This window comes from Panthera leo, chromosome E3 (genome assembly GCF_018350215.1).
Source record: "Panthera leo isolate Ple1 chromosome E3, P.leo_Ple1_pat1.1, whole genome shotgun sequence".
NCBI lineage: Eukaryota > Metazoa > Chordata > Mammalia > Carnivora > Felidae > Panthera > Panthera leo.
This window is the reverse complement of record NC_056694.1, coordinates 27,177,080-27,202,137: the sequence shown is the minus strand read 5'-3', so window position 1 is coordinate 27,202,137 and position 25,058 is coordinate 27,177,080. Positions and strand designations below refer to the sequence as shown.

Sequence of the window (25,058 nt, the reverse complement as noted above, 5' to 3'; positions counted from 1 at the left end):
AAAAGTTCCTCAGCAAGGTAAGAGCCAGCTCTAGCCTTTGGAACAAAGCAGATGCTGAATTTTTGCCGAAGGTTTTGCAAAGCAATGCTGGGTCCAATACATAGTCCTGCAAACATCCAGAAGAAGTTGGAGAACTGCATCCGCCACCAGGGTCCTTGCTGTCTTAGCCGGCCTCTGGTATGGAATAGACAGGCATACAACACGGCCACTAGCAGTCCACACAGCATATTTGTGCAAAGTAGAAAAGGCAGCTCTTCCTTAAGACACTTGGCTCCCATTGGTCGTAAAATCATCACAATATACTGATTTTGATAGAACAAGACCCTTCACTGCCATTTTCCAGAAAACTTAAAAAAAAAAATTGAAACCTCTCAGACGGACAGTGTTGATGGTGTCCCACTAGGGTTGTGCAGTGTGTAACCCTCACAACTGTATATGCCGGCTCTTTCAGGACACACCCACATCAACTTTTGAGAGATCCTCTACAGTCATCAATCATGTAATAACCACTTTTTCAACATGAAGAATCCCTTTTTCAATATTGAGGGTTTTTTTTTTATTTTTTTAATCATATCATGATAGACATTAGTGTTGGCCTCATCGGTCACAATAGAAATTCCAGTGATCTCAAAGACAAAGAGCCAGGGCTTCTGCTGGACCTGTACTAGCCCCTGCATTGACAGCCATTGGGACTCAACATTTCCTGACAGCTTCTGGAAGCTCCAGGGAGCCTGTCACCACTCCCTGGAGCTTTTCAGACCTCAGTGAGGGGAAGGTGTCTTAGTTCAGACTGCTATAACAAAATACAATAGACTAGGTGGCTTTTAAACGACAAAAATGTACTTGTCATGGTTCTGGAGGCTGGAAGTCTGAGACTGGGGTGTCAGAATGGTCAGGTTCTAGCAAGGGCCCTTTTCTGGGTTGCAGATTACATACTGACGGTTTTCATTGTGCTCAATCCCAGAAGGGGCATGGGAGCTCTCTGGGGTCCCTTTTATCAGGGCACTAATACCATTCATCAGGGCTCCACCCTCCTGGCCTAATCACCTCCCAAAGGCCCCTACCTCCTAACACCATCACATTGTGGGGCTAGGATTTCAACCTATGGATTTTGGAGGAGATGCAAACATGCAGTCCATTTCAGAAGCCTGGTTGTGTACAATTGCAGCCTGTTCTGAAACAGTGCCAGCTCCATCTGAAAATGGGGGGTGGGGGGGGTGGACACAGTTCTGAATGTTGCCAGCAGCCTTCTTATCAGACCTGACTGGGGGGTTCTCGATTCAGCTCTCTGGCCTCCAGTTCCCTTTCCTCCTAATTTCTGACTTCAGGAAACTCCAGAGCTGGTTGCCCTTCTGTTGAGCCCATGACACCTCTCGTGAGTGGTCTACCATTTCTTCCTGGCTGTGCCTCAGGCTCAGGCTGTGTGTCTAGGTCAGACAAGACAACGTATCTCATTTGATGGTTTCCACATCCCTCACCAACATCTGGAGCAGTGCCAAGCTGATAGGGTTGACTGCCCACGTCACTCCAGAGGGATGATGGGCTTGTCATCACTGGGCCAGGTTTTACTATTCTGCACACACATTAGGTAATCAGCTTTTAATCCTTTTTCAGCGAAAATCACCTTTTCTCTCAATGTCGATAACCTCCTCATCCATTATCTTCGGGGAATTTCTGTATCATTATGAAAGGACATAGGGTAATTGGTAATTGGGAACTTCTCCCCACTGTTTGATGGAGAATATGTGCCTCTGTGGGCTTGTAGACAATTTAAGCTTAAAATCCAGGTTCATGGGCATATGTCATTTAGCAGCACAGGGCAGCTGGAGTTCGTGGGTGGAGCCTCATTTTGCCCATCCCCCGCTTGAGAAGGGACTGTTTGGAGGCTCTGGTTGTTTTAATCAAGATGCCGTTCATGATGCTGGCTCTATCTCAACCCCGCCCCAGCACACACAGGCACTTAACACTCCAGGATCCATACCTTGCCCTCCCTTCTCCCAGACCACCTCTAGGAAAACAGTTTAGAGTAAATCTAAAGGCTGAGCTATAAATTTATTAGAGGCAGACATGTGTACCCCAACATCTTCCCCCTAGGGAGCAGAGAGCAGGGAGAATTTATCTGCCTGGTATCTGGGGTTGTTATAAAACAGTGTCCAAACAGAAGTCTGCCTGTCTGTCTGTCTCTCTCCCTCTCTCCCTCTCTCCCTCCATCCCTCCCTCCCTGTCCCTCCTCCCCCCTCCTCTCTCTCCTCTCTCTGGTCTCTTTCTTCACTCTCAGTATTGCTTCCTTCTCAGATTCCTAGGAGAGGTTGGCCAAGAGTTATTGGATTACAAGAAACTAATGGAGCCTGTTTCAGCACCATGGACAGCGAGCAGCCCTGCCCCACCCCTCCCTGTGTTGTAGCCACACCTGTGTGGCTGAGGCAGGAGGAGGGGGGCCTGGGACTGAAACATCCCTGAATCTGGCTTCTTTTACCAAGGGGTGAAATTCTAGAGCATCAGTCCTTGTTCTCTAGATATCTCAGACAGAAATCCCCTTGGTTTCAGATCTGACTATTTGCAAAGCAGGAGGCCTTTTGGCCCAAGGTTTTCTGGAAAATTGTCACCACGTTTCCTCTGGTACCCATGAGTTGACATAACCTGAGGGACTTTTCCTCTCTGCCGGGCAGACAGAGATGTCGTGAACAATAGGAAACGTCTTGCAATCCGATTGTAGACTGCTGGGGAAAGACAGTTTAGAGAAACACTCAGAGCGTTAGACTTGCAAACAGAATGAAGCCACTTGGACAAAACATCCTGTGTAGCCTGAATTGGACCAAGCTGGCAGCTGACCCCATTTGCAGAGAGACCCAATGAGTGTCCAGGAGAGGGGAGTCCCTGCGCAGTCAGGTGGTCCTGGAGGAAGGGAGGCCCCACCACCACCACCACCTCAGCCCACTCGAGGGAGGCTGGAGGAGGTCTCAGGCTGGTCCCTGTCTCCCCGCAGTCCTTCTTCCACACCGTCCTGGAGAACAGCCCCCACTGCGACACCATGGTGGACAACAACCTGCGCATCACCAACTGGAACCGCAAGCTGGGCTGTAAGTGCCAGTACAAGCACATCGTGGACTGGTGCGGCTGCTCCCCCAACGACTTCAAGCCGCAGGATTTCCACCGTTTCCAGGTGAGCCCACCGGGGCCCCTGCCAGCCCCTGGCCCACGCCCTCCCGGCACACGTCCACAGGCCTCTGAGGCCGGGCCTGCGAGTCTTCTCATCTTGCGGTTTCCAGACCTGGGTGTCCGTAGTAACAGTGACAACATCAACTGTGGCCACCAGGTTTTGATCACTTACCCCCCAGGCCACAACAGTTTTAGCCACTTGGCCTGTATTGACTCATGAACCCCACATCAACCTTGTGTGACACATAGTGTATTATTGGCTTTTTTAAAAAAATTTTTAATGTTTGGTTATTTTTGAGGGGGGAGGGGAGGGGCAGAGAGAGAGACAGAGGGAGACCCAGAATCCGAAGCAGTCCCCCAGGCTCTGGCCCGACAGCGGACTCAAACCCATGACCAGCAAGATCATGACCTGAGCCGAAGTCAGACGCTTGACTGACTGAGCCACCCAGGCATCCCAAGATAATATTATCAGTAATCTATTTTAGAGATAGAGAAACCGAGGCATAGAAAGGTAAAAGAACTCGAGGTCCCATAGGGCTATGTATGTTTCCAAATCCATTTCTCTCTACTGCTTTTCAGTTAGAATCCCCTGAAATATTCAGTAAAAATACATTTTTGGGTTCCAAGTTGAGTGTACCCAGGGCAGAGTTTCTCAACCTCAGCCCTCCGAACATGGTAGCTGGATAGTTCTCTGTTGTGGGGTGCTGTCCTGTGCATTGTTGGGTGTGAGACTGCATCCTTGGGTTCCAGCCGCTAGATCTAGCCACACACTCCAGTTAGGAAAACCAAAAATGTCTTCAGACATCGCCAAATGTCCTCTGGGGGCAAACTCACCCCCACTTGAGGTCCAGGAATTTTTATTTTGATGTGTTACACTCGAGAATCCTGATGAGCAGTCAGGTTTGCAAAACACCGCGCTCTGTGAACCCAAAGAAGTCAGAAGAGGTAGAAACGTTACTGCCATCACAGTGTCTCGGCACAGCCAAGCGACTTACGGTTCTGGGGGGAGCAGAGGCAGGGGGTCATAAATGCTCCATCTGCTTCCATGAGCCCCAAGGATGCTTGGCACCCAGACCTCTTTTGGATGGCAGCCTCCTTCCGTCCTGTGTGAGTGCCCGTCCCGCTCCCACCTCACCCCCCTCACCATGCCCTGGCACTTGCTGCTGAGAGGGCAAGCAGAATGCTACAGAGTGGTTAAACACATCACTCTGAGGTCACCAGAGCCACCACGTGGATATGGTATGCTTCTTCCCCAACCACTAACACAGAGGGAGTACAGGTGGGTAACCCGAGCTGAGGCACCCCCGCAGACTCACTCTGACACATAATAGAACCATCCATGGGAGGACACGGCCACCCCCACCCAAGTGGAGCTTCTAGTCTCTTAGCAGGCTCCTCAGCGTGTGGTCCAGGGAGCTGGCATAAGCATCACCAGGGAGCTGTTAGAAGGCTGCAATCTCCACTGCTCTAGCTGGCCTGGGGCAGAATCTGCACATAAATAAGATTCCCAGGTAGAGGAGGAGGCTATTTATGCTTGAGAAGCACAGGAGTAGGACTCTGTCCCATACCAGGCTCTGTGCCAGGACCTCTGTGGGCCTTGGCTTCACTGGGGTAGGCAGCATCCCCATTGTGCACATAGGGAAACTGAGGCACAGAGGGGCTAACTTCATTGTCCGTGGACACAGAGTGGAGTGGCAGGGCTGGAGGTCCCTCCTGGATGCCTCCAGCTGCAGACCTGGGCCTTTTCCATCAAACCCCACTGCCACCCTGGTTTTGTGTCCACGCGGGTGCAGAACACACAGAGGGTTCCATCTCATTATTTGGATTTCCTCAAGGTGCCCACCTAACATCTTTCACCTCTGTAAGCGGTTGCTGCAATAAGTATTCTTTTAGGCCTGTTTTTGGTGGCAGATTAAGAGCTACCCAGGGACCTCTTCAAACCCATGTTAATTTAGGTATGAACTTGGGTGACATTTAACTCCTTTGTCCATGGAGAAAGGATCCACTGAGCAGAAAGAAGGTTGCAGGGGAAATAGCTGACCTATTCAAAAGGAAAAAAAAAAAAAAAAAGATTCCCCCTTTTGTAGAGGACCAACTATTTGCCTCAATGCCAAGGACCTTCATCATTTAGAGCAAATGGCCACGGCAGTTGGTGGGAGCGCTGCCCCTGGTGGCGGCATCTGCGTTCCAGCCCCAGCCTCCCAGGAACATCGTGGTCTCTGGTAAAGACAGCTAACACAGAGACCTCGCACGTGCTCACAGCTATTCCTCTCACAGTAAACAGAGATCAAGAATATCCCCCAACATCTAGAGTCTAAGAAACTGCTGCCTGTAAGGAACTTAGAGTTCTTTTTCAAAGAAGAGTGATAAATATAGAAACGTGCCCTTTTAGAAGATACAGCTGTGAATAAAGAATCACAAGCAGACGAGGGAGGCTGCCGGCCTCTGAGTCCATTCTCTGCCTCGAGAACATGAAGGTCTAGAAGCCCCTCGTAGCAAGCTTCGGGGAGTAGTGATAATAGTCACATAATAATAGCTAACACCGTGTGCCAGACTCTGTGCTTAGTATGTATTTTATTATACCCATTTTAAGGATGAGAAAGCTAAAGCCCTGGGTGATTTGCCCAAAGACATAGTTAGGAAGTAGCAGTGTAAGGATTTGACCCCAAGTGGTCTCCTTTCAGCACTACTGTAAGGTAACTGAACTGAACTTCCCCCCCCACCCCCCCAGGGAGAGTGAGAATACTATTAAATACTGTCCGTGAACCGCCACAGGGTTCATGAAGCCGAGAAGCGAGGGGATCTTCAGGATAATACCAAGGATGTTTGTTTTCGGGAGCTTCCAGCTTACCCAGCAGCCCAGTCCTAGGATGGCATAGTGGAAAGAGCTTGGGCTTGAGAGTCCTGCAGCCGTGTGAGTTTGTATATGAGCTCAGTTTCCTTCTGTGTCAAATGAAACTCATAATCCCTGCTTTGCAGAGTTGCGGATTCGAGGTGGTGATATAACGCAGCATTCGGTGTATATAGTATGTGCTCGGTGTTTTTTATGGTCATTGGTGCTATTAACCCACTGCAGTGAAAACAGTGTTAGACCCAGCTTAAGGTCAGTAATAACACTAGACCATTAGCTCCTCAAGGGAGGGCTAGGTTTTGTTTCCACAGTCCTAGATGGGGGTCACCAAACTACACCCCCTGAGCTAAATCCAGCACACTGCTTGCTTTTGTAAATAAAGTTTTTTTGGAAAACAGCCACACCCATTGACCACAGCTGCATTTACTATGTGGCTGCTTTCACACTATGACAGAAGAGTTGAGTAGTTGCAAAGCTGGAAATAGTTACTATGGCCCTTTGTTGATCCCTGCCCAGATATTAGTATAAGACCCAGTAGGTCACAGCGGGCTCAGAATTTTCCTTCTTTATCCTCAACCCTGGATCTTCATCTTGGCTTTGCCATTAGCTTGCTGTATGGCCTTAGATAAGTCCCTTTCCCTCTCTGGACCTCAGTTTCCTTGAAAACTTGGTTTACATACGTGGTCCTTTAATACTGCACCGTGGTCACCTGGGAAGCTTCTTGGCCTCCAGATTCCTAAACCTCATCTCCAGAGATGTTGAGTCTGTAGGCCTGGGGATGGACCCCAGAATCTGAATTTTTTAAAAAATGTTCAATTGACTGTGGTATTTAGCCCAGTCAGGCACCATTTACCTTACCTTGGAGTCTTATAAAAGTATCACCCCAAAAACCTGTTAAGAATGTAGATTCCTAAGTCTCACTCCCACAGATTGTTCTGATCAGTACCTCTCGGAGTTCCTTGTGAGTCTGTAAATCAGCTGCTGTGCCCAGGAGGCAGTAGGGAGTAGTGGAGACTATAGCGAGCTGAAGAGGATATGCCCATCTAAAGGGACAGCTGCTTTTCAGCCTTTTTATTTTTTATTTTAGAGTGGGCACACAGGGAAGAGGGGGCAGAGGGAGAGAGAGAATCCCAAGCAGGCTCCACGCTCAGTGCAGCCTGATGCGGGGCTCGATCCCAAGACCCTGGGATCATGACCTGAGCCGAAATCAAGAGTCGGACACTTAACTGACTGGGCCCCCCAGGCGCCCCCTTGCTCTCCAGCTTTAAGCAGTCATTCCCATGTAGGAACAGGGGCCTGGATGTTGCCAGATGTATTTCTGTTTAAAGGAAAGCTAAAAGTTGTTTCTGTGAACTCTTGTACTTTTTAAATATTGCCAGCTAATTCAATTTTAAAACACTCTGCTGGACGACTAAAATATATCTGTAGGCTATATTTGCCCCAGACCTTCAGCTAAATGATTCCTGAGATCCATCTCAGCTATAAACATCTAGGACGTCATTTATTTAACAGACATTTAAATGATGCTTACTCTGTGCCCATCATTGCTTTAAATGCTCTCCAAATATTAACTCATTCAGTCCTAACACACTTCTGAGGATCTCCACTTTACGGATAGGGAAACTGAGGACAGAGAGGTTAGAAAGTGTCAGAGCTGGGATGTGGATCCAGACAGGGTGGCTTGCCGAGCCCTGCTCCCCAAACCCCCACTCCCTCCCCCATCCCACTCCCTGACACTGCTTTTTTTATCCCATGAGCACAGCAGACAGCCAGGCCCACCTTCTTTGCCCGAAAATTCGAAGCCGTGGTGAATCAGGAAATCATCGGGCAGCTGGACTATTACCTGTACGGGAACTACCCCGCGGGCACCCCAGGCCTCCGCTCCTACTGGGAGAACGTGTATGATGAGCCAGATGGCACCCACAGCCTGAGCGACGTGGCACTCACCTTGTATCACTCCTTTGCCCGCCTGGGCCTCCGACGGGCTGAGTCGTCGCTGCACGTGGAGGGGGAGAACAACTGCCGGTGAGCCCATGGGTGGGGAGAATCGTCCCGGGGTGCAGGAGGGGCGGGCGGCACAGCACCAAAAGGGGGCACTGCGTGGGGACCTCCACCTCTCTGGGGGCTGTAGCCGCGCACCTCACCTCTCCCAGTCTCCTAGGGCCTGAAAAGCATCTGAACTGTCCGAAGGGCCGGCACTCTTCCACTCTAAGCCACGGTCACTCTTCCGCTTTTTCATAATACCAAGTCTACTGTTTACCTACTTATTCCCTTGCAGCACACTCATGTTTATGCTAAGTACGTGTATCTTACAGGGAAGCTTTAGATCACCATGTTGTATAGTGGTGTTTGTCTTAAGTGGAAGGTAACCATGAAAATGCAGAACTTATTTTTTTTTTTACTTTTTATTACAGAAAATGTCAAGTATATATGAAATAGCAGAGTGTGACCCCATGCTCCCATCGCCCAGTTCTAGCAATCTCTAGCTCAGGGCCAAGGTGATTTCCTCTCTTCGCCCTTGCCCACTTACCCTCCTCCCAGATAGTTTGATTGCAGCAAATCCCAGGCGACCTTCCATTTGAGCTATACATATTTTTAATACGTATCTCTGAAAAATAAAGACTCCTTTTTAATACATAGCCATACTATCACTGACACACCTAAAAATATAACCAGAAGCGTCATTAACATGCAGAACTGTTATTTAAGATGTTCAGGTACCGCTTAGCGTCATCTCACCCACCACTAGCAGGTACCAGTTGAGACTTGAAGAAAGAGTGTTCTAGAATATATGCAAAGAAGAGGGGAAGGTAGAAGATCATTCACCCTGGGCCCCTTCCCCTTCGCGAAGCCCTCCAGCCCTGGTCTATTTTGCCTGCCTCTTCTTCCGTACCAGCAATGCGCATTGCAGATGTTTACATAATTGCACCAAGAATTGGGAGCCCTGGTTTTTTTTTTTTTCATTTGACGTTATAATATTCGCCCCCTTTTCCCCATGCCGCTCTGCTGCCTCCCTAATGATAATGATCCTCTTTAATGCCTGCAAGGATTCCATTGAGTAGAAATTCCAGAGTTTGCCTGGTTCTGCCCTTTCCCGTTGCCTTGGCAGTAATGGACCATTGTAAATAATGTTCTGATGACTATCTTTGTGCAGAAAGCCTCTTTTTTTTTTTCCCCTTCTCTTTTCTGATGATTTCCTTAGGATGCATTCCCAGAAGTGCTAATCACTCTCCCTCTCTTTCTTGGTCTGCGTTCTCTTCCTCATCCCACCTCCCTCCTTTAACTACAAAGAGAAAACATTTCTTCTTCTTCTTTTTTTTTTTTTTTTTTGGAACAACGGTCTGTCCACACTGAGGCCTCCCCTGGTGTCCCTCCTTGCTCTTCTGTTTCCTCATCTGGGGAGTGGAAGAAGAGAAGAAAGAGGAACTGTCTTGTTCCCTCCAAGCTGCAAACATGGGAGTATCCGCCCAGTGCCTGGTGCATACCCAGCTGGGCTGCAGCAGACACTTCCGTTCTCTCCTCCTGGCCTCACACTTCGCCTCTCCTCTCCGTGCGAGTTCTGATTGGGTTTGAAGGGAGACCAGCCTGGGTTGGGAGCCCAGGACTGCACTCCATACCTGTTGACCTTGGACAAGTCATTAATCTCTCTGCCTCAGCTTCCTCATCTATAAGATGCACATAGTGTCAGTAAGGTGATGTGAATTTTAACGGAGATCATCTTCAAATGCTGCCTCATGAGCTACGTATCACTGTTACTATTATCATCCCATTTAAGTGTTTTACACGCTAAGTGCTCAGTAAGGACGCATGTCACTGTTGGTATCTCAGTTGCCATTATCGTGAAGCTGCCAAAAGCAGTCAACACTGAGCCCGGTGTGGGAGCTGCACGCTTCGTAGCTGGTATGAACCGCTTCCTCCTTGGCTGTTTCCCTGTGCTCAGCGCCTCCCCGCTTCTTGTGCGGCCCACCCTTCCCCAGTCTTTGAAGGTCACTTTCAAGGCCTCTGTGATGCTCATCTGGGGCTCCCCTAAGAGCCCCACTCCTCCCTCTCCCAAGCGGCCAGTAGCTCAGACTTCCCTCCAACACGCCCACTGCGGATAGGTGCGGTGCCCCGGGTCAAGGTCGTCACCAGTGTCTTTCCCCTCCTGCTAGTTTGGGGACAGGATCCTGGCTTTCAGAGCCACCACATGCATCCCTGTAGGTAACTCGGTGTCTGACTCTGGGGAGGCAAATGTTGTTCAAGAATAGTTTTAGTCCCAGACTTGATGGAATTGATAAGGTAAACGACCAATACGAAATTCCAAAAGACACCCACAATTTATTTAGGGTTGTTGAAATATTCTCCTGGTATTTGTTTGGGGATTAAACAAGCCATCAAGTTGCCTCAGGCCTAGAATCCTTTGGCTTCTACCTCATTTTTTATTATAATAGAACCATTGTGCCTTGCTGTGGGCAAAGCAGATATATTTATGGATATGTGCCTGCAAATAAATCAGGACAAAGGACCCTTATCCCAAAAGGCAAAAGAGAGTGAATTCCTGCCTCTGGGGTATCTGGGGAAATAGCAAATGAAAACTTTATTTCAGGAGTCTCATTTCCTCTGGGCGTCTCATGCAAATTGTCCTTCCAGTCTATAGTATAACCTTTCATAAAAGTAATGTTTATTGATTTTTTTTTCTCATTATAAAATGACACATGTTCATTGCAGAAATTTTTGAAATGGCAAATTGAGAGAATACAAAATAAACAAATACATACATACATACATACATACATACATACAAGTTTGCTTTTGAGCCACCATCCAGAGATAACCATGTCAGTATTTTAATACAGGCGCTTAAATCCAAATGCTATCCCGAGCCAGAGAATAGCAGGTGTCAGCCAGTGCCAGTCCTCACGGGGCGGGGTGACCATGCCAGTGTGGAGTACCCATGGGCCCTGGTACCGAGCTCCAGCACATCCTTGCCTTCTGGGAATTGCAGACTTGAAGTTGCCAACCAGTCTCCTGATTTTTCAAGAGAAATTAGAAATCCAGATTTTTGTGTGAATCTAAGTTTTTTCAATGCCCACCTTCTTTAAATAAGGAAAACCCCTTTGGGCCAGATGGGATGCATCTGTGGCACCCTTTGGGTCATATCCTGTTGGATTTTGTATATTGTACTGCACCTAATTAAAATGACCTGTATTGCTGTTTTTAAATTTTTTAATGTTTGTTTTTGAGAGAGAGAGAGTGAGTGGGAGAGGAGCACAGAGAGACAGAGACAGAATCTGATGCAGGCTCCAGGCTCTGAACTGTCAGCAAAGAACCCTACACGGGGCTGGAAATCACAAGCCGTGAGATCATGACCTGAGCCGAAGTTGGACACTTGAAGGACTGAACCACCCAAGCACACCCCTCATTTTAGTTTTAATTGCTCAAGTACCATATACAGTCAAGAGAAGGTATCACAGGACTTTTTTTTCAGTTATATATAGGGTTATATGTACCCTAGATGCACCTTAGAAGCCAAAGGTTCAAGAGAAAACCCTTCTAGAATTTTCACTCAATCAACATGCATTTACTGAGCATCTCCCATGTGTCAGGCCCTGTTAGGCACTGGGCACTCGGCTGTGACCCAGACAAACCAGGCCCCTGAATTCAAGGATTTTCCATTCTAGTGTAAAGACAGTACCTCAGCATACCTAACAAAAGCCACATGGTAGCAATGAGTTGGTGACTTAAGATTCAGTGGTCAAGCAAGATCTCTCTGAGGTGGTAACATTTGTGCAGAATGGGACTACAGAGCCAGACGTGCAATGTAACAGGAGAAGAGCATCCCCAGCAAAAAGTTTATCCTGTGCAAAGGTCCCAAGGTAGAAATGAGCTTAGCATGCTCAAGAACCCAAAATAAAGAATCCATGTGGCTAGAAGGTAAAGGGTTGGGACAAAGGGAAACAAAATGAGGCTAGAAGGAGAGGCAGGACCTGGTCAGCCACATGGGGAGGTTGGATTTTATCATAGACATCAAGCAAACCACTTATGGTATTTAAGCAGTGGACAGTGGATATGGCTACTAACAATGGGTTACGGTGGACACAGTAGGAAGGGACAAGCAAGGAAGGTCCTGGAAAGGGCCAGGTAGGGTGTGATGGTGGCTTGGATGAGGATGGATGCTAGCAGTGCATAAGGAGAAGGGAGGATGGATTCAGGTGGGAACAACAGGATTTCTTGATAGAAGGTGAGGGAAGGCAAGCAATCAAAGACTAACTCCTGGATTTCTAGAATGCTTGACCATGGCTCATTTACTTGATCCCTTAGTAGCACCTAGTACCACTGGCCACTCCCTTCTGGAACCACTTTTTTCTCTTGACTCTCATGACAAGCTCTCCTATGTTTCATCCACCCTCACTGACCCTACCCACCTTACAGAACAAACGTGGACAGACTATCTATTGTAATGATGCCACATAACAAGTCCCAAATCAATGTTTTGAAAGGATCAGCATTGACACAGCGCTCAAGTGTGTGGGTCAGCTGGGCAGTTTTCCTGGTCTCAGCTGGTGTCTCTTCCGCATCTACAGCCAGCTGCAGGTCACAAGTGGGGCTCTGTTGTCTGTAGCTGAGACTTGTCAGCGGATCTAGGATGGCTTCGGCTGGGATAGTGGGGATGGCTCTGTTCTTGTTCTCCGTGCCTCCTCCCCTGGCAGGCGAGCTCAGGCATGCTCTCAAGGTAGGCACAAAAGAGCAAGAGCCAAGTAGAAATGTACAAGACTCTGGAGGCTCTGGCTCAGACCTGGCATGACACCCCTTGTACCACACTCTGCTAGCCAAAACAGATTCAAGACCGAGAACTAGACTGTCTCATTGGTGCAAGGAGACGTACAGAGTCAAATGGAAAAGAGTGTGGAGACAGCGGAGGTGAAGAACTGGGGACATGAATGCAGGCTGCCCCAAGACCCCTCCACAACTCTAGGCTCTCCACAGTGGCTACCAGCCACAAGCGAGCATTCACGTTTAAATTAACTAAAACTCAAACGTCACCTCCTTAGTCACACTGGCCACGTTTCAAGCGCTCGGGAGTCACAGGTGGCTGGTTGCTACTGTACTGGACAGCAGGGGAGAAAAGCATTCCCATCATGGCAGAAAGTTCGGCAGCACAGTCCAGGGAGGGGGGTTTGTGGCTCCCAGCATCCAGACCCAAAGCGGGTTTGCATAAGCCCTGAATGTTCCACTGGCAATCCCAAGACAGCATAAGCTTGTTTTCTCAGAGCCCTGGAGGCATCCCAACAACAAGATGGTGACTTCGGGAGATGTGTCAACACAGGAAGGCAGCTTCCCTGACCATTATAATTGGACATGAAGACTTAAACTCCTGACTGGAGCCAGAGGGCAGGAAGGACAAGGGGTGGGGCAATGATTTGTGGAATGCTGTTCCCTAGGGGCCACCAGCACCTTCTGAGTGTTATGCTATTAACACATTACAGAGGCCGGCAGCTTTTATTTCATGCGTAGGAAGGACAAAGAGCTGAGCTGTCCACAACTCCCCTCTCTCTGTGCCTCCCCCCCCCCCCCCGCCCGCCTCCTTGGGGTACCTCTGCTTAGCTTCCCTGCCCCTTTCAGCCGAGAGACCTTGAGTATCAAAGGCATGTGTATTAAGGGGCTACCTGTTTGTGTGTATATCTCTTGGATTGGCAATAGTTTTTAAGGATAATACCCAATGCTGTGGGGTGAGAAGGACAGTGGGAATGTAAATCAGTACAACCTTTCTGATAAAGTTGAACAGCAGACATAAAGAGCCTTTGGGAGATGAGAGAGAGTGATGTTCCAAAAAAGGTTTTTTATTAAAAGATGTTTAATGCAGCATTGTTTAGAATTGCAAAAAAAAAAAAAAACAAAAACAAAAACAAAAAACACATTAAGCATCCAAAGATGGACTTGCTCTATGACCTATGGCATTACAAGGGAGTGGTGTGTGTGCACACACTCAGAAAAAATCATGTTTTCAGAGACTTTTCAAAGACATGAGATAATGCTTAGGCAATACTATGAAGCAAAAGCAGAATAAAAGCAGAAGGTGTATTATCCCAAATATGTAAGATATATGCAAATATATGTATAGACAATAAGGCTGAAGGGAAAGACATCAATATGGCACCGTTGGCATACTGTTGTCACTTTCTGGTACCTAGCACCAGAGGATCAATAAATAACTGTGAACTGACATCCTCCATGGGAAGAAGCATCAAAAGTAATAATGTTTATTTTCTTTATTGTGCTTTTGTTCAGTCAGCATGTTTTACATTTATAAACAGCCAAGAAGTCATTTATAGTTATTGGGACCCGAGATACACAGGGAGCAGCTTTCAGGAGGGTGCAAAGGACCATGGTCTGCACTGTGTAAAATGGGGCCTGTTTTTGGAATGGCCCCAGTATGATGGGTAACGCGCTCTGTTGTGAGCCCACACACCTCTGGCCCTACCACATGAGCCCACGTAAGACTGCATCTGTTACAGGTACTACCCGATGGGCCACCCAGCATCCGTCCACCTCTACTTCCTTGCGGACCGCTTCCAGGGCTTTCTGATCAAGCATCACGCTACCAATCTGGCCGTGAGCAAACTTGAGACCCTGGAGACATGGGTGATGCCAAAGAAAGTCTTCAAGATTGCAAGTCCCCCCAGTGACTTCGGGAGGCTCCAATTTTCTGAGGTAGGAGTCCTGTCGTGCTTCTTCGTCTTTTGCAGCCCCCCTGCCGGCCTCTGTTTCCCAGTCTGACATTTGAGGATGGAGATGGAAGAGAAGGGGAGTTGGAGAGCCTGGACGATAGCTAACCCCATACTTGCAGATCTTCCAGTGCACGGGAACTGGCATCTTAAACGGGAGGAGGGAGAGAGACAGTGTGTGTGGCCGCTCTCAGTGGTCCAAACTGACCTGAACCCTTGGTCTGTTTTTTTTACCAGTAGAATCCTCTTAATTTTTTATCCTACCCAGTGACTCCTCCTAAACCTGTATTAGCAATAGACAGAACAAACCAGTATCGTAATGAAGTGATGGCATTAGTCTCCTTTTACAGACTGGAAAACTGAGGCCTCTGGAGGGCCAAGAACTTTCTGGATCTTAGCTAGGAAGTGGTAGAGCTCCAAATTGAGCCCAGGTATCTCTGCCCACGTATCTCATGCTTAATGGTGTTTCTGTCTCCCCAATTCCTAGCACAGGGTTTTATTCAAATCAGTCATTGAATGAGTGGATGGATGGATGGATGGATGGATGGATGGATGGATGGATAGATACATGGATGGACAGATGAATTGATAGATGCATGGATGGATGGATGGATAGATGGGTGAGTGGGTGGATGGATGGATGGGTGGGTGGATAGGTGGGCAGGTGGGCCACTGGATAGACAGACAGGTGTGTGGGTACATGAATCCATGGGATGCATTTTTAGTTTTTATTTTGTTTTTTGTTTTTGTTTTTTTGCCCAGCACCACCCTTATGACATCAGCCATACCTGCAGACCCAGTCTGGCCTCTATGTATCCAGCCTCATTTGTTACCACTCTCCTCCCCACTCACACTTCTTGTGTTGTTGTCACACATGCCAAGCTTGTTCCTGCCTCCAGCTTGGCAGATTCTCATCTTCCGGCCTAGAATACTTTCCCCCAGGTTTTCACATAGCTTTTTTTTTGTTATTCTGATCTGCATCCCAATGGTGAACCATCAGAGAAGCCTTCCCTCCCACCTACATATGCCACAAGAGCAAATTCTCCACTTGACATGTACTTATTTTATTGTTTTCTTTTCTTAGCACTTACCATTTAAACATCATCTTGTTGGTTTCTCTGATCACTTGCTGATCATCCTCGAGAAAGCTGGGACTGTGTTCCCTGTACCCAGCATTTCTAGGTGCTGAATACGATTTCTGAATGAAGGAGTATGTCGACTTGGGTGGGGGATGCCGGAGGAAAGGAAGCATGATCCAGCGTGGTGAGGGTCGCCCACACAAAACTCCAGCACCTGATTTCTGCCTTCCCCATATCAGCAAGGAGCCAGAGAAGGTGATGGATCTCTGGAGTTGAGCAGTCCCAGTGAGCTGGGCTGCTGGGTTAACTACGAAGAGTCTAGTTTTAGAATAGGGAGTATCTTGAAAAAGCTGGGAGTGGGCGGGGATAGGCAGGAAGGATCCCACCTGCTTATACTGTCCCTGCCGGTCCGTCACCAGCCGCCTGTGGCCTACCTGGCCGAGCTGTGCCCTACTGCATGGGGTTTCTTGTTAAGCCACCATTCTCAATTAAGGATCCAAATGGATTGGCTGGATTCAAGCTGCCATGGAAGTCGACTCCATAAATTACCAGCATCAGGGGGCCATTAGACACTGCCCCAGTTGGATCCTGCGCTGGGGGCCCCGGGCGGCCAACTGAAGACATTAACGTCCCATTAACGAGACGGATGCCTGGTGGCTGGGCTCTCCCTGTTTATCAGCCTGCCAGTGGGTAACTGGGCACTTCTGGCGGTGACAAATGAGGTTGGCCACTCAATGGCTAGTGATTTGTGAGGCTTCCTACCATAGGGCTGGTAACTTTGATGTGAGAACCACCAAGACCTCTGGCAGAGCAACAGCGTGTGATGCAGGGGGCCCTGGATTTTGTATTTTGAATTTTTTTATGAATTCCTAATAATTTATAAGGCAAACAGTGTAAAATTGGTAAAAAGAAAGGAGAGAACTGTAGGGAATGCCCCCCTGCCTTGTGGCAGCACAGCCCCAGGACTCTGCGCAGGGCCTGGCTCAGAGCAGGTGGCCATTGTTGGGCCATCAGAGGGACTTCTCCATCCCATGGGAGTGCCATGCTGGTGGCTGGCAGAAAAGATGCTCATTGCTTTACAGACAGTCACCAAGTGGCTACAGTGTACTAGGTGCAGAGAGACCACGGTGACCTAGACAGGCTCTTGTCATGGAATTATAGTCAGGTGGTAAGGCAGCCTGTGAGTGAGCAAATAAATGAAGAAAAACATTTCAGCTAAAGAACATAAAACTTCATTCCTGTCCTTGCTGAGGACTGAAGAGGCTGATGGGGACTACTTCCAATGGGATGGTTCATTCAGGAAAGCTTTTCTAAGGAGATTACTGCAGAGCAGCATCCTGTAAAAAAGAACCATCCACTGGAAGACCTATAGCATTCCAAACAGAGAGAAGAGCATGTGCAAAGGCCCTGGGCCTCCAGGAAGGAGCTTGGCACACTCAAGGAGCAGCAAGGCCAGTGTGGCCAGAGCACCGTGAGAGGGAGAGTGGTAGAAGGGAGGTCTCAGAAGGAATGGGACAGATCATGAGTGGGGCTTGAAGGCCGTGGAAGGAAAGCTCAGATTGTATTTGAAATGCAGTGAGAAGCTCTTAGTGGGTTTGAAGTTGGGGAGCCATATGTTGAACTTGAACAGGCACTTAAATTTGAGTAGTAATCACTGTGTAGTAAGTGTTTATGGGCTTGCACGGTGAGTCTGTGAAAAGATCTTGAAGCCCCAGAGGTTGTGACAGCAGTGGGGTTCCATCTCAGGCAGCCCTGCTCGTGCTTGGGGGAGGCAGCCAGGCTTCTGCCCACTCTTCTAGGATTGGAAATGAGATCCACTTCTCCACTGACAGCTGCTCTGCAGATCTTCTATCTGGACTATCTTGGTTTTAGAGCTCAGACTTAAGAGAATTGGTCATCCCCCTTTCTTTGGGGAATCCAAGGACACTGGTCTGGAGCGTCCCCACACTGCCCTAAATGGTCACAAAGCCCTTCCTTAAGTAGGACCCCAATAAGTTTGTGAGCGAGCAGTCCTCCATTTGTTAGTGTCTGTGGGAAAGCCAGAGTGTGGAGGGCCTGGTGCATAGGGATGTCCGTGTGCTTGGCCCCTAATTATTCATGGATAGAGGATGGATGGATGGATGGATGGATGGATGGATGGATGGATGGATGGAGAAAGTCAGACGACCACCACCATGTGCTCAGTACTGCTTTAGGCACCAGTGATACATCGGTGAACAGGCCAGACACAGCCACTCTCCTCATGGAGTTGGCAGTCCGGAGCTCAGGAAAGACACACATAAATTAAAAGTTGTAAAACTGTGCAAAAAAAAAAAAAAAAAAACCCAAAACTGAGAGGGGCAAACACCTGGAGAAGCACCCACCTCGGGGCGCCTGGGTGGCTCAGTCGGTTAAGCATCCGACTTCCCCTCAGGTCAAGGTCTCATGGCTCCTGAGTTCAAGCGCTGCATTGAGCTCTCTCCTGTCAGCACAGAGCCCACTTCACATCCTCTGTCCCCTCTCTCTGTGTCCTCCCCCTTCCTCTGCTCATGCTCTTTCTCTCTCAAAAATAAACACTTTTTTTAAAAAAGAGACTAGAGAAGCACCAGGGTGGTGCCTCTAACTGGGAAGGCTTCTTAGTAAAGCTGATGCATTGGCTGAGCTCTCTGTGGGGAGTGCGGTCTGGGCAGGAGGACGGTGGGGAAAGGAAGGAAGACTGTTCCAGCCAGAGGGCCAGAAAGAAAGAAAAGGTCAGAGACGAGAGAGAGCCCTCCTCACAGAGGCGCCAAGACATCCAGGTGTCCTGGAGCAGGGGTGAATGGGAGGGAGGCTGGGGGGCGGAGATGAAGCGAGACAGAAAGGGACGAGACCTCGCAGGATGGGGATGAGAGACTGGACTTGAGACCAGCAAGGGTTGGATGTAGGGGACGTAACAGGACTGCATTTCTTGAGAAAACTCTCCGAGACGTGGAGGCTATCTGGAATCCTGCACGCTCATTCATTCATTTCTTCAGTTAATGGTAGCTGTTTGCTTCCTGCTGTGTTCCAGCCACTGTGCTAGCACCAGGGTCCTCAGGGGGAGCTGATCCACACGGTGGCAGCGGATGCCGCATTATCATCGATCTGGGAGGGCCGGCCACCCCTGCCGAAGTGCCACAGCCATCCCTACCTCCGCTGCCCTTAGGACAGCTCCTCGGTCCCAGTCCGTAGGCTCTTGTGTAAACATGGAAACCTGGAACAAGCTGTGGGAGCGTGCATCCCTGGCAGACAGTAGGCGTCTGGCACGTCTGTGTGAGTGAACTTTTGAATGAGCAAGTGAATGAATGATCAGCAACACAAGAGTGGACTAGAACACAGCCTCTGGGGTTGGACTTCCCGGGTCCCCTTGTTGGCTCTGCCCCTCACTGACCACAACAAGTGACCTCAGTGCCCTGAGCCTCGGTTTTCTCATCTATAAAACGAGGATAATGATGGTGTCTCCCCTTCACGGAGCGGAGAGGGTCAAACAAGTGGGTGCACTGGAGCGCTCAGCGTTAAGCCAGTCCCATGGTAAGCTCTTGGGAAGCATGAGCCACGGAGCTCTGGGTCTAAGAGAAAGACCAGACGCAGCAACCAGTGGCAAGAACAAGAAAGTAAGTCAGCTCCTGTACATAAGGCATCTTCTCGGGGTGTTGGTGCACCTTCTCGTGCACCTGTACCCCAACCCGCACGCACACCTTGGAGATGCTGGTGATGGAAAGACCACAGAAACAGGCAAGCCTTAGAGTGTGCTCATTATCTGCTGACAACATTGCCCACATGCTGTATCTTCAAAAACATGAAATTAAATCTCCTGGGGGAGCAGAAGACCCCTCGTTTAAATTGGTTTGAAATAGTAACAGCTCAGTATCAGGGATCTGTGTAGTCCATTCATTTCTTTGCGATGTCACTCACTCAGCGATGTGACAGATATTAACCAGACACGGACACCTGCTGTGCACCAGGCATGGTGCTAGGCACCAGGAAAGCACAGTGAAGCAAGCCACAGGGGCACTGAGCAGCAGCGAGAGGACATTTCAGAGGCTCTTCCTGGCCACTCTGGCTGAAGAACAAACTGCAGGTGACTCTAGTGTTAGGAGGGAAGCCAAGAGCAGGCCCCTAGCCAGTCAGAGCCACACAGACACCAGCTCGCTGGCAGGAAGGGTAGGTGTCACAGCCACGTCCCACCCCTAAGGTCTAGCTCTGTGTTAGAGAGGCCACAGCAGTCTCTTCCCAGGAGAGCCATGTGAACTGCCAGCAATAAGCGAGGCTGAGGGACCCTCCTTTTTCCCAGCTTGTGATAGAGCAGCTCAGAAACCTGAGCTCCGTTCATGTTCAGAATGTCATACTAGATGGAGGTGCCTGATCTAGAAGACGGAGAACCAAAGTGGAAACCGCCCGCACCTGCTGAGCAGTGGAGGTATGTGTCCTCAGGATGGCCTGCCAGCAGGCATTGATTGATTCAGTGCATGTTGTGTGTTTTCTTTCCAAGTGTCAAATGCTGTATGAGGCCCAGGAGGCCTAGTGGTTTAATGAACAGACCACAGACTGGGTCCAAATCTCAAATCTTCTGCTTACTACCACTTTTGCAGTCTTGAGCAGGTGACCTCCTGAGAGCTTCCATTTCCTCATCTGTAAAATGGGTGTATGTAGCCCAACAAGCAGGATGGTAGGCCTCTCTGGGACCCTGTATCCTAAATCCGGCTCAGTGATTCCAAGACTCGTTCTCTTCTTTCAGGTCGGCACCGACTGGGATGCCAAGGAGCGGCTCTTCCGCAACTTTGGGGGGCTCCTGGGGCCCATGGATGAGCCGGTAGGCATGCAGAAATGGGGGAAGGGCCCCAATGTCACCGTGACTGTCATCTGGGTGGATCCCGTCAACATCATCGCAGCCACCTATGACATCCTGATTGAATCCACTGCCGAATTCACTCACTACAAGCCCCCTTTGAACTTGCCCCTGAGGCCTGGGGTCTGGACAGTGAAAATTCTTCACCACTGGGTGCCAGTTGCAGAGACCAAATTCCTCGTTGCACCTCTGACCTTCTCAAATAGGCAGCCCATCAAACCAGGTGAGTACTCCTAGTGTCTCTGGGGGTGGAAATAATCCATCCTGGGCGTCTCCCGGGTCTTCTCCCTCAGGCATTGCAGGTGGGGGGCATGTGGGCTGCCTCAGAGAATAGTGCTCTCTGCTTGGCATTTTTCCCTGCTTGTTTGCAAAGAGAGCCTTCTAATTTTCTACCTGCACACTGAGATGATGTCATCTGTGTATTAGGTACCTAATTATTAGATGCTCTCCCACTGGACTTCCAGAGAGCCCTGATTATATTTAAAACAAGATGGGAAATAAACCCAGGCAGATACTGAGTTTTGGCAAATCTTACTTTTTTAAAAATAGTAATTAAAATAGGAAATTCTTTCCATCAAAAATATGATAACACTAGATGAAAAGACTAGTAAGAAAATATTTGCTACACATAAAAAAAAATACATTCAGAATATATAAAGAAATCCCATAAGTCAAACTACAAGCCAGGGGCCGAATCTGGCCCACTCCCTCTTTTTTAAATAAAGTTTTATTGGGACACAGCCACACCCATTTATTTACATATTGTTTATGGTTTCCTTGGGACTACAGTGGCAGCATCGAGTAATTTTGACACAGATTGCATGGCCCACAAATCCAAAACAACCGACTATCTGGCCCTTTAGAGAAAAGGATTGCTGGCCTTTGCTACAAAGGAGAAAGGAGAAAGAAAGGGGAAAAAAAAAAAAGGACAGGGCATAAATGGCCCACACACATATGAAAAGATGCTCAGCCTCATGAATAACGAGAGCAATGCAAATTAAAAGCAAAAAGAGATCCGATTTCATGCCACTATGTTGTGAAATGTTCGAAGGTTAGACAGTATCATATGATGGAGGGTTGGAGAATAATGGCTTCCCATGTAGTGCTGGCGTGGGGCGGGGGGTGGGGCAAAGTGATAAAACGGGTTTAGAAAATGGCATAGCATCTCCTACCAAAGCTGAACACACACCTCCTACTGCCCAGAAATCCCAGCCTAAGGTGTATGCCCTACAGACGTGTGCAGAAGTAGAGCAGAATCGTTCATAATGGCACCAAACCGGAAGCAGTCCAGATGCCCACATTCAGATGCATGAACACCGCGGGGTCTGTTCAGACAGCGGAGCTCCGTGCCATGCATTGATCTGGATGAGTCTCTACAACATAATGTTGAGAGGAAAATATCACAGAAGAGTCATAATTAGAGCGCATACATTTAAAGTTCAAAAGCAAGCCAAGCCACCACTACGTTATTTCAGGATTCTCTGTCCATAAAAAGCTGTGAGGAAACGAGTTGTTAATAGGAAATCAGGACAGTGGTTCCTGCTGAGCACAGAAAGGGATGTCAGACTCTTAACGTGCCGCCTTCTTTTTCTTTTCTTACCCAGAGAGTTTACTTTTATTTTTCTGTCCTTTCCTCCTCCCCCTTTGATCACTGGGAACATCTTCCTCCCTGCTCAGTCCTACCACCCAGAGTAACCACTGCCAACACTTTGGTGTTCATCCTTCTAGAGGTTTCTCAAGGCTTCTAAAGCATCAACACACAAAATAAGTCACACACACATTGCTGGTGTTTGAAAATGGAGTGATACATTTTGGGGTGAAACTTCTCTTTGGACTTAACGAGTCAATATATATAAAGCTACTAGCTGCCTCGTATTCCACTGGGAGAAAGACCCACAATCTATCTTTCATCCCCTGAGTGGACATACAGTTTCTTTCGGTCGTGGTAGGGTTACAGGTAACGCTGCAAAGATTCTTGAAATTGTCTGTGCCCATGCAGATACATCTATGAAATAGATTCTTAGAAACAGGATTTCTGGATCTCTCTGTATTTGAAATTGTTGGTCTATATCTAACAGATCAGAAACCCAGAAGCCAAAAACGCACTCCAGCCTCTGGTTAGCTAAACTCTCAGTTCTGGGCTGGGTGCCATTTAGCTGGTGACACAAGGAGAGGGGGACATAGACATGGGGAGGGGTTGCCTGGAATCCTAACAAGGGGGTGTTGAAGTGAACTTGTGTGGGCCTCTTCTAAGTTTCTGTGCTGAGCAAGCAGAAAGATCCAGGCCTCATATTTTCTGGAGAAGGAAATCTGATCCTCCCAGCACCCCTGGGAAGCAGGCAAAAGAACACATCCAGAACTAGCTGGGCCAGAGCCCACCCACTGAGGGCCCTCAGGTGCCCTCCTGATTAGGTTCACATCTTTAGCATCCCTGAGAGTTCCCAAAGAAAGATGCAGAAGAGAGGGATAGAAATAGCATTGTCCTCTTTGCTCCACATACACCTGTCGGATATAACAAAGGAGGGATCCTGAATCTACCTCCTCACCCCAGTAAAATAGCCTGGGGCCTTTAACTGGGTCCTGATTTTTCCAGTTTTTCCTCCTTAGAGTTTCTGAGGATGGCAAGGCTCTTGTAACCCTGCCCAGGAATAGCCAAGGGTCATTGTACCCCACTGGGAGCTGCCCCCCGCCACATCAGCATTTGTGTCTATTAATGATGTTCCAGTGGCAGGGAACACGAAGGTGGGAGCAACGCAGTTTGTAAAATGATTCATCAGGAGTAATTTGCTATTGATGCGTCCCTGGTAATCTCGAGAAATCTGATGAGGTGGAATTGAGGAAAATTTAATTATAGAGGCAAGCATCACGGGCTAATGCTGTGATAGCATTTCCCCACATTAACCTCGTTTTTCATCAGGGTTTTCTGCATCACCCATAATACGGGGTTCCCAGCGTTCAGATGTCTGTTAGCTGCTCTTTTCACTTTGCATGCCCTGCCTTTTGTCAGTTCAGAGATCTCCCCACCACCAGCTCTGCAGATGTGGAGGCACGGAGAGGCTCTGGTGGACAGATCAGGACCTGCTGGAGAGAGAACAGGTTTTGTTCTTGGGCAGATGGTTCAGGAGCTACCCGCCCTGTCTGCCAGATTTATAAACACGTTGGGTCCTACCTAAGTCAGCTAAGTCACAGCAAGCCGGGATATATGTTAATGCAGGCTCCTGCCCCTTCTTGTACCTGTTACCCTTGGAGCCCAGCCCCTCTGCTTCTGGGAAGGGGAGGGACGGAGAGGGGATGGAGGGAAGGGAGGGAGGGAGGGATGGATTTTCTTGTCTGCAGTCAAGGCATGTTGTGAATGCCACTAGTTGCAGGTGTATGGGATTTCTTCCCCCTTCGTGAACCTCACTCATGGACCACATATTAGAAAACAGTCTGTGGATTATCTGAGCTCTCCTGGTTGCCAGTGAGGGTGACAGCCACTGCCAAGCGAACAGAAAACGTTTTCTGAATGCCACACTGTCCTATAAGGACATTTCTTAGAGCCCTGGCTATCTCAAGCAGGGCAAGAGCTGATTTGCTAAAACACAACTCACCAGAATCACTGGCCCGTGTGTTTTAAGAACCTGTTCTTGTATTTGGCAATAAGTAGGCAATAAGAGAGAACCTCTCCAAAACAGAAGTATCTTGGCTTCTTTCCTTCAGCCCAAACGTGCCCTTTCTGCTTCCCCCATCTTGAAACCCTGGGAAGGAGCCACACAGCCTCCTGAGTGTTCCTTTACTGTTTACAGAGCATATGAACCTTTACCTGAGCCTCTTGCCAGCCCTCGGGGTCAATCTGGTACCAGGAATGAGTATCCAGTTTACAGATGGGGAAACCAAGTCTTTGAAAGACTGGCTTCCAGATGAAAATAAAATTTAAAAACTTAAAACCAGTCTTAAAACCAGCTTCCAGTTGGTTGGATGTGCCTGCAAATAGAGTGTCATGATGACGAGCTTTGGAACCAGCCAGTCCTGGATTGAACCCCTGATCTGTCTCACACGATAGCCACCTGTGTCCCCATCTGTAAAATGGGGATGACAACACCGGTCCTATGACTGTGTGAGTGTAGGAGGATTGTGTCCTAAAAACAACAGCCACAGTAACCCTAGCTAAACTCCTTCAAGCACTTAGTACAGGCCTGCATTGCTTGTGTGCGTGTGTTTGCACCAGATTTTGTCTCGTTTAATTTTAAGTCCATTATAATTAACATGTGGTATTCTATAGTTTCAGGTGCACATGTAGTGATTCAACAAATCTATACATTACCCAGTGCTCATCTCGATAGGCAACTCCTAATCCTCACCTAGTTTACCATCCCCCACCCACCTCACCTCTGGTAACCACCAGTATGTTCTCTGTATTTGAGTCTGGTTTTTTGGTT

General features: G+C 48.4%; 1 protein-coding gene across 1 annotated transcript in view; it reads left to right on the top strand.

Moving 5' to 3' along the window:
• The window catches only part of XYLT1 (xylosyltransferase 1), a 311,203-nt gene that overhangs the window by 278,049 nt on the left and 8,096 nt on the right, over positions 1 to 25,058 (top strand). The window contains exons 8-11 of the mRNA XM_042922618.1: positions 2,987 to 3,163; positions 7,773 to 8,035; positions 14,506 to 14,701; positions 20,530 to 20,863. Coding sequence (XP_042778552.1) covers positions 2,987 to 3,163; positions 7,773 to 8,035; positions 14,506 to 14,701; positions 20,530 to 20,863 — 970 coding nt within the window. The remainder of the gene's footprint in view (positions 1 to 2,986; positions 3,164 to 7,772; positions 8,036 to 14,505; positions 14,702 to 20,529; positions 20,864 to 25,058) is intronic.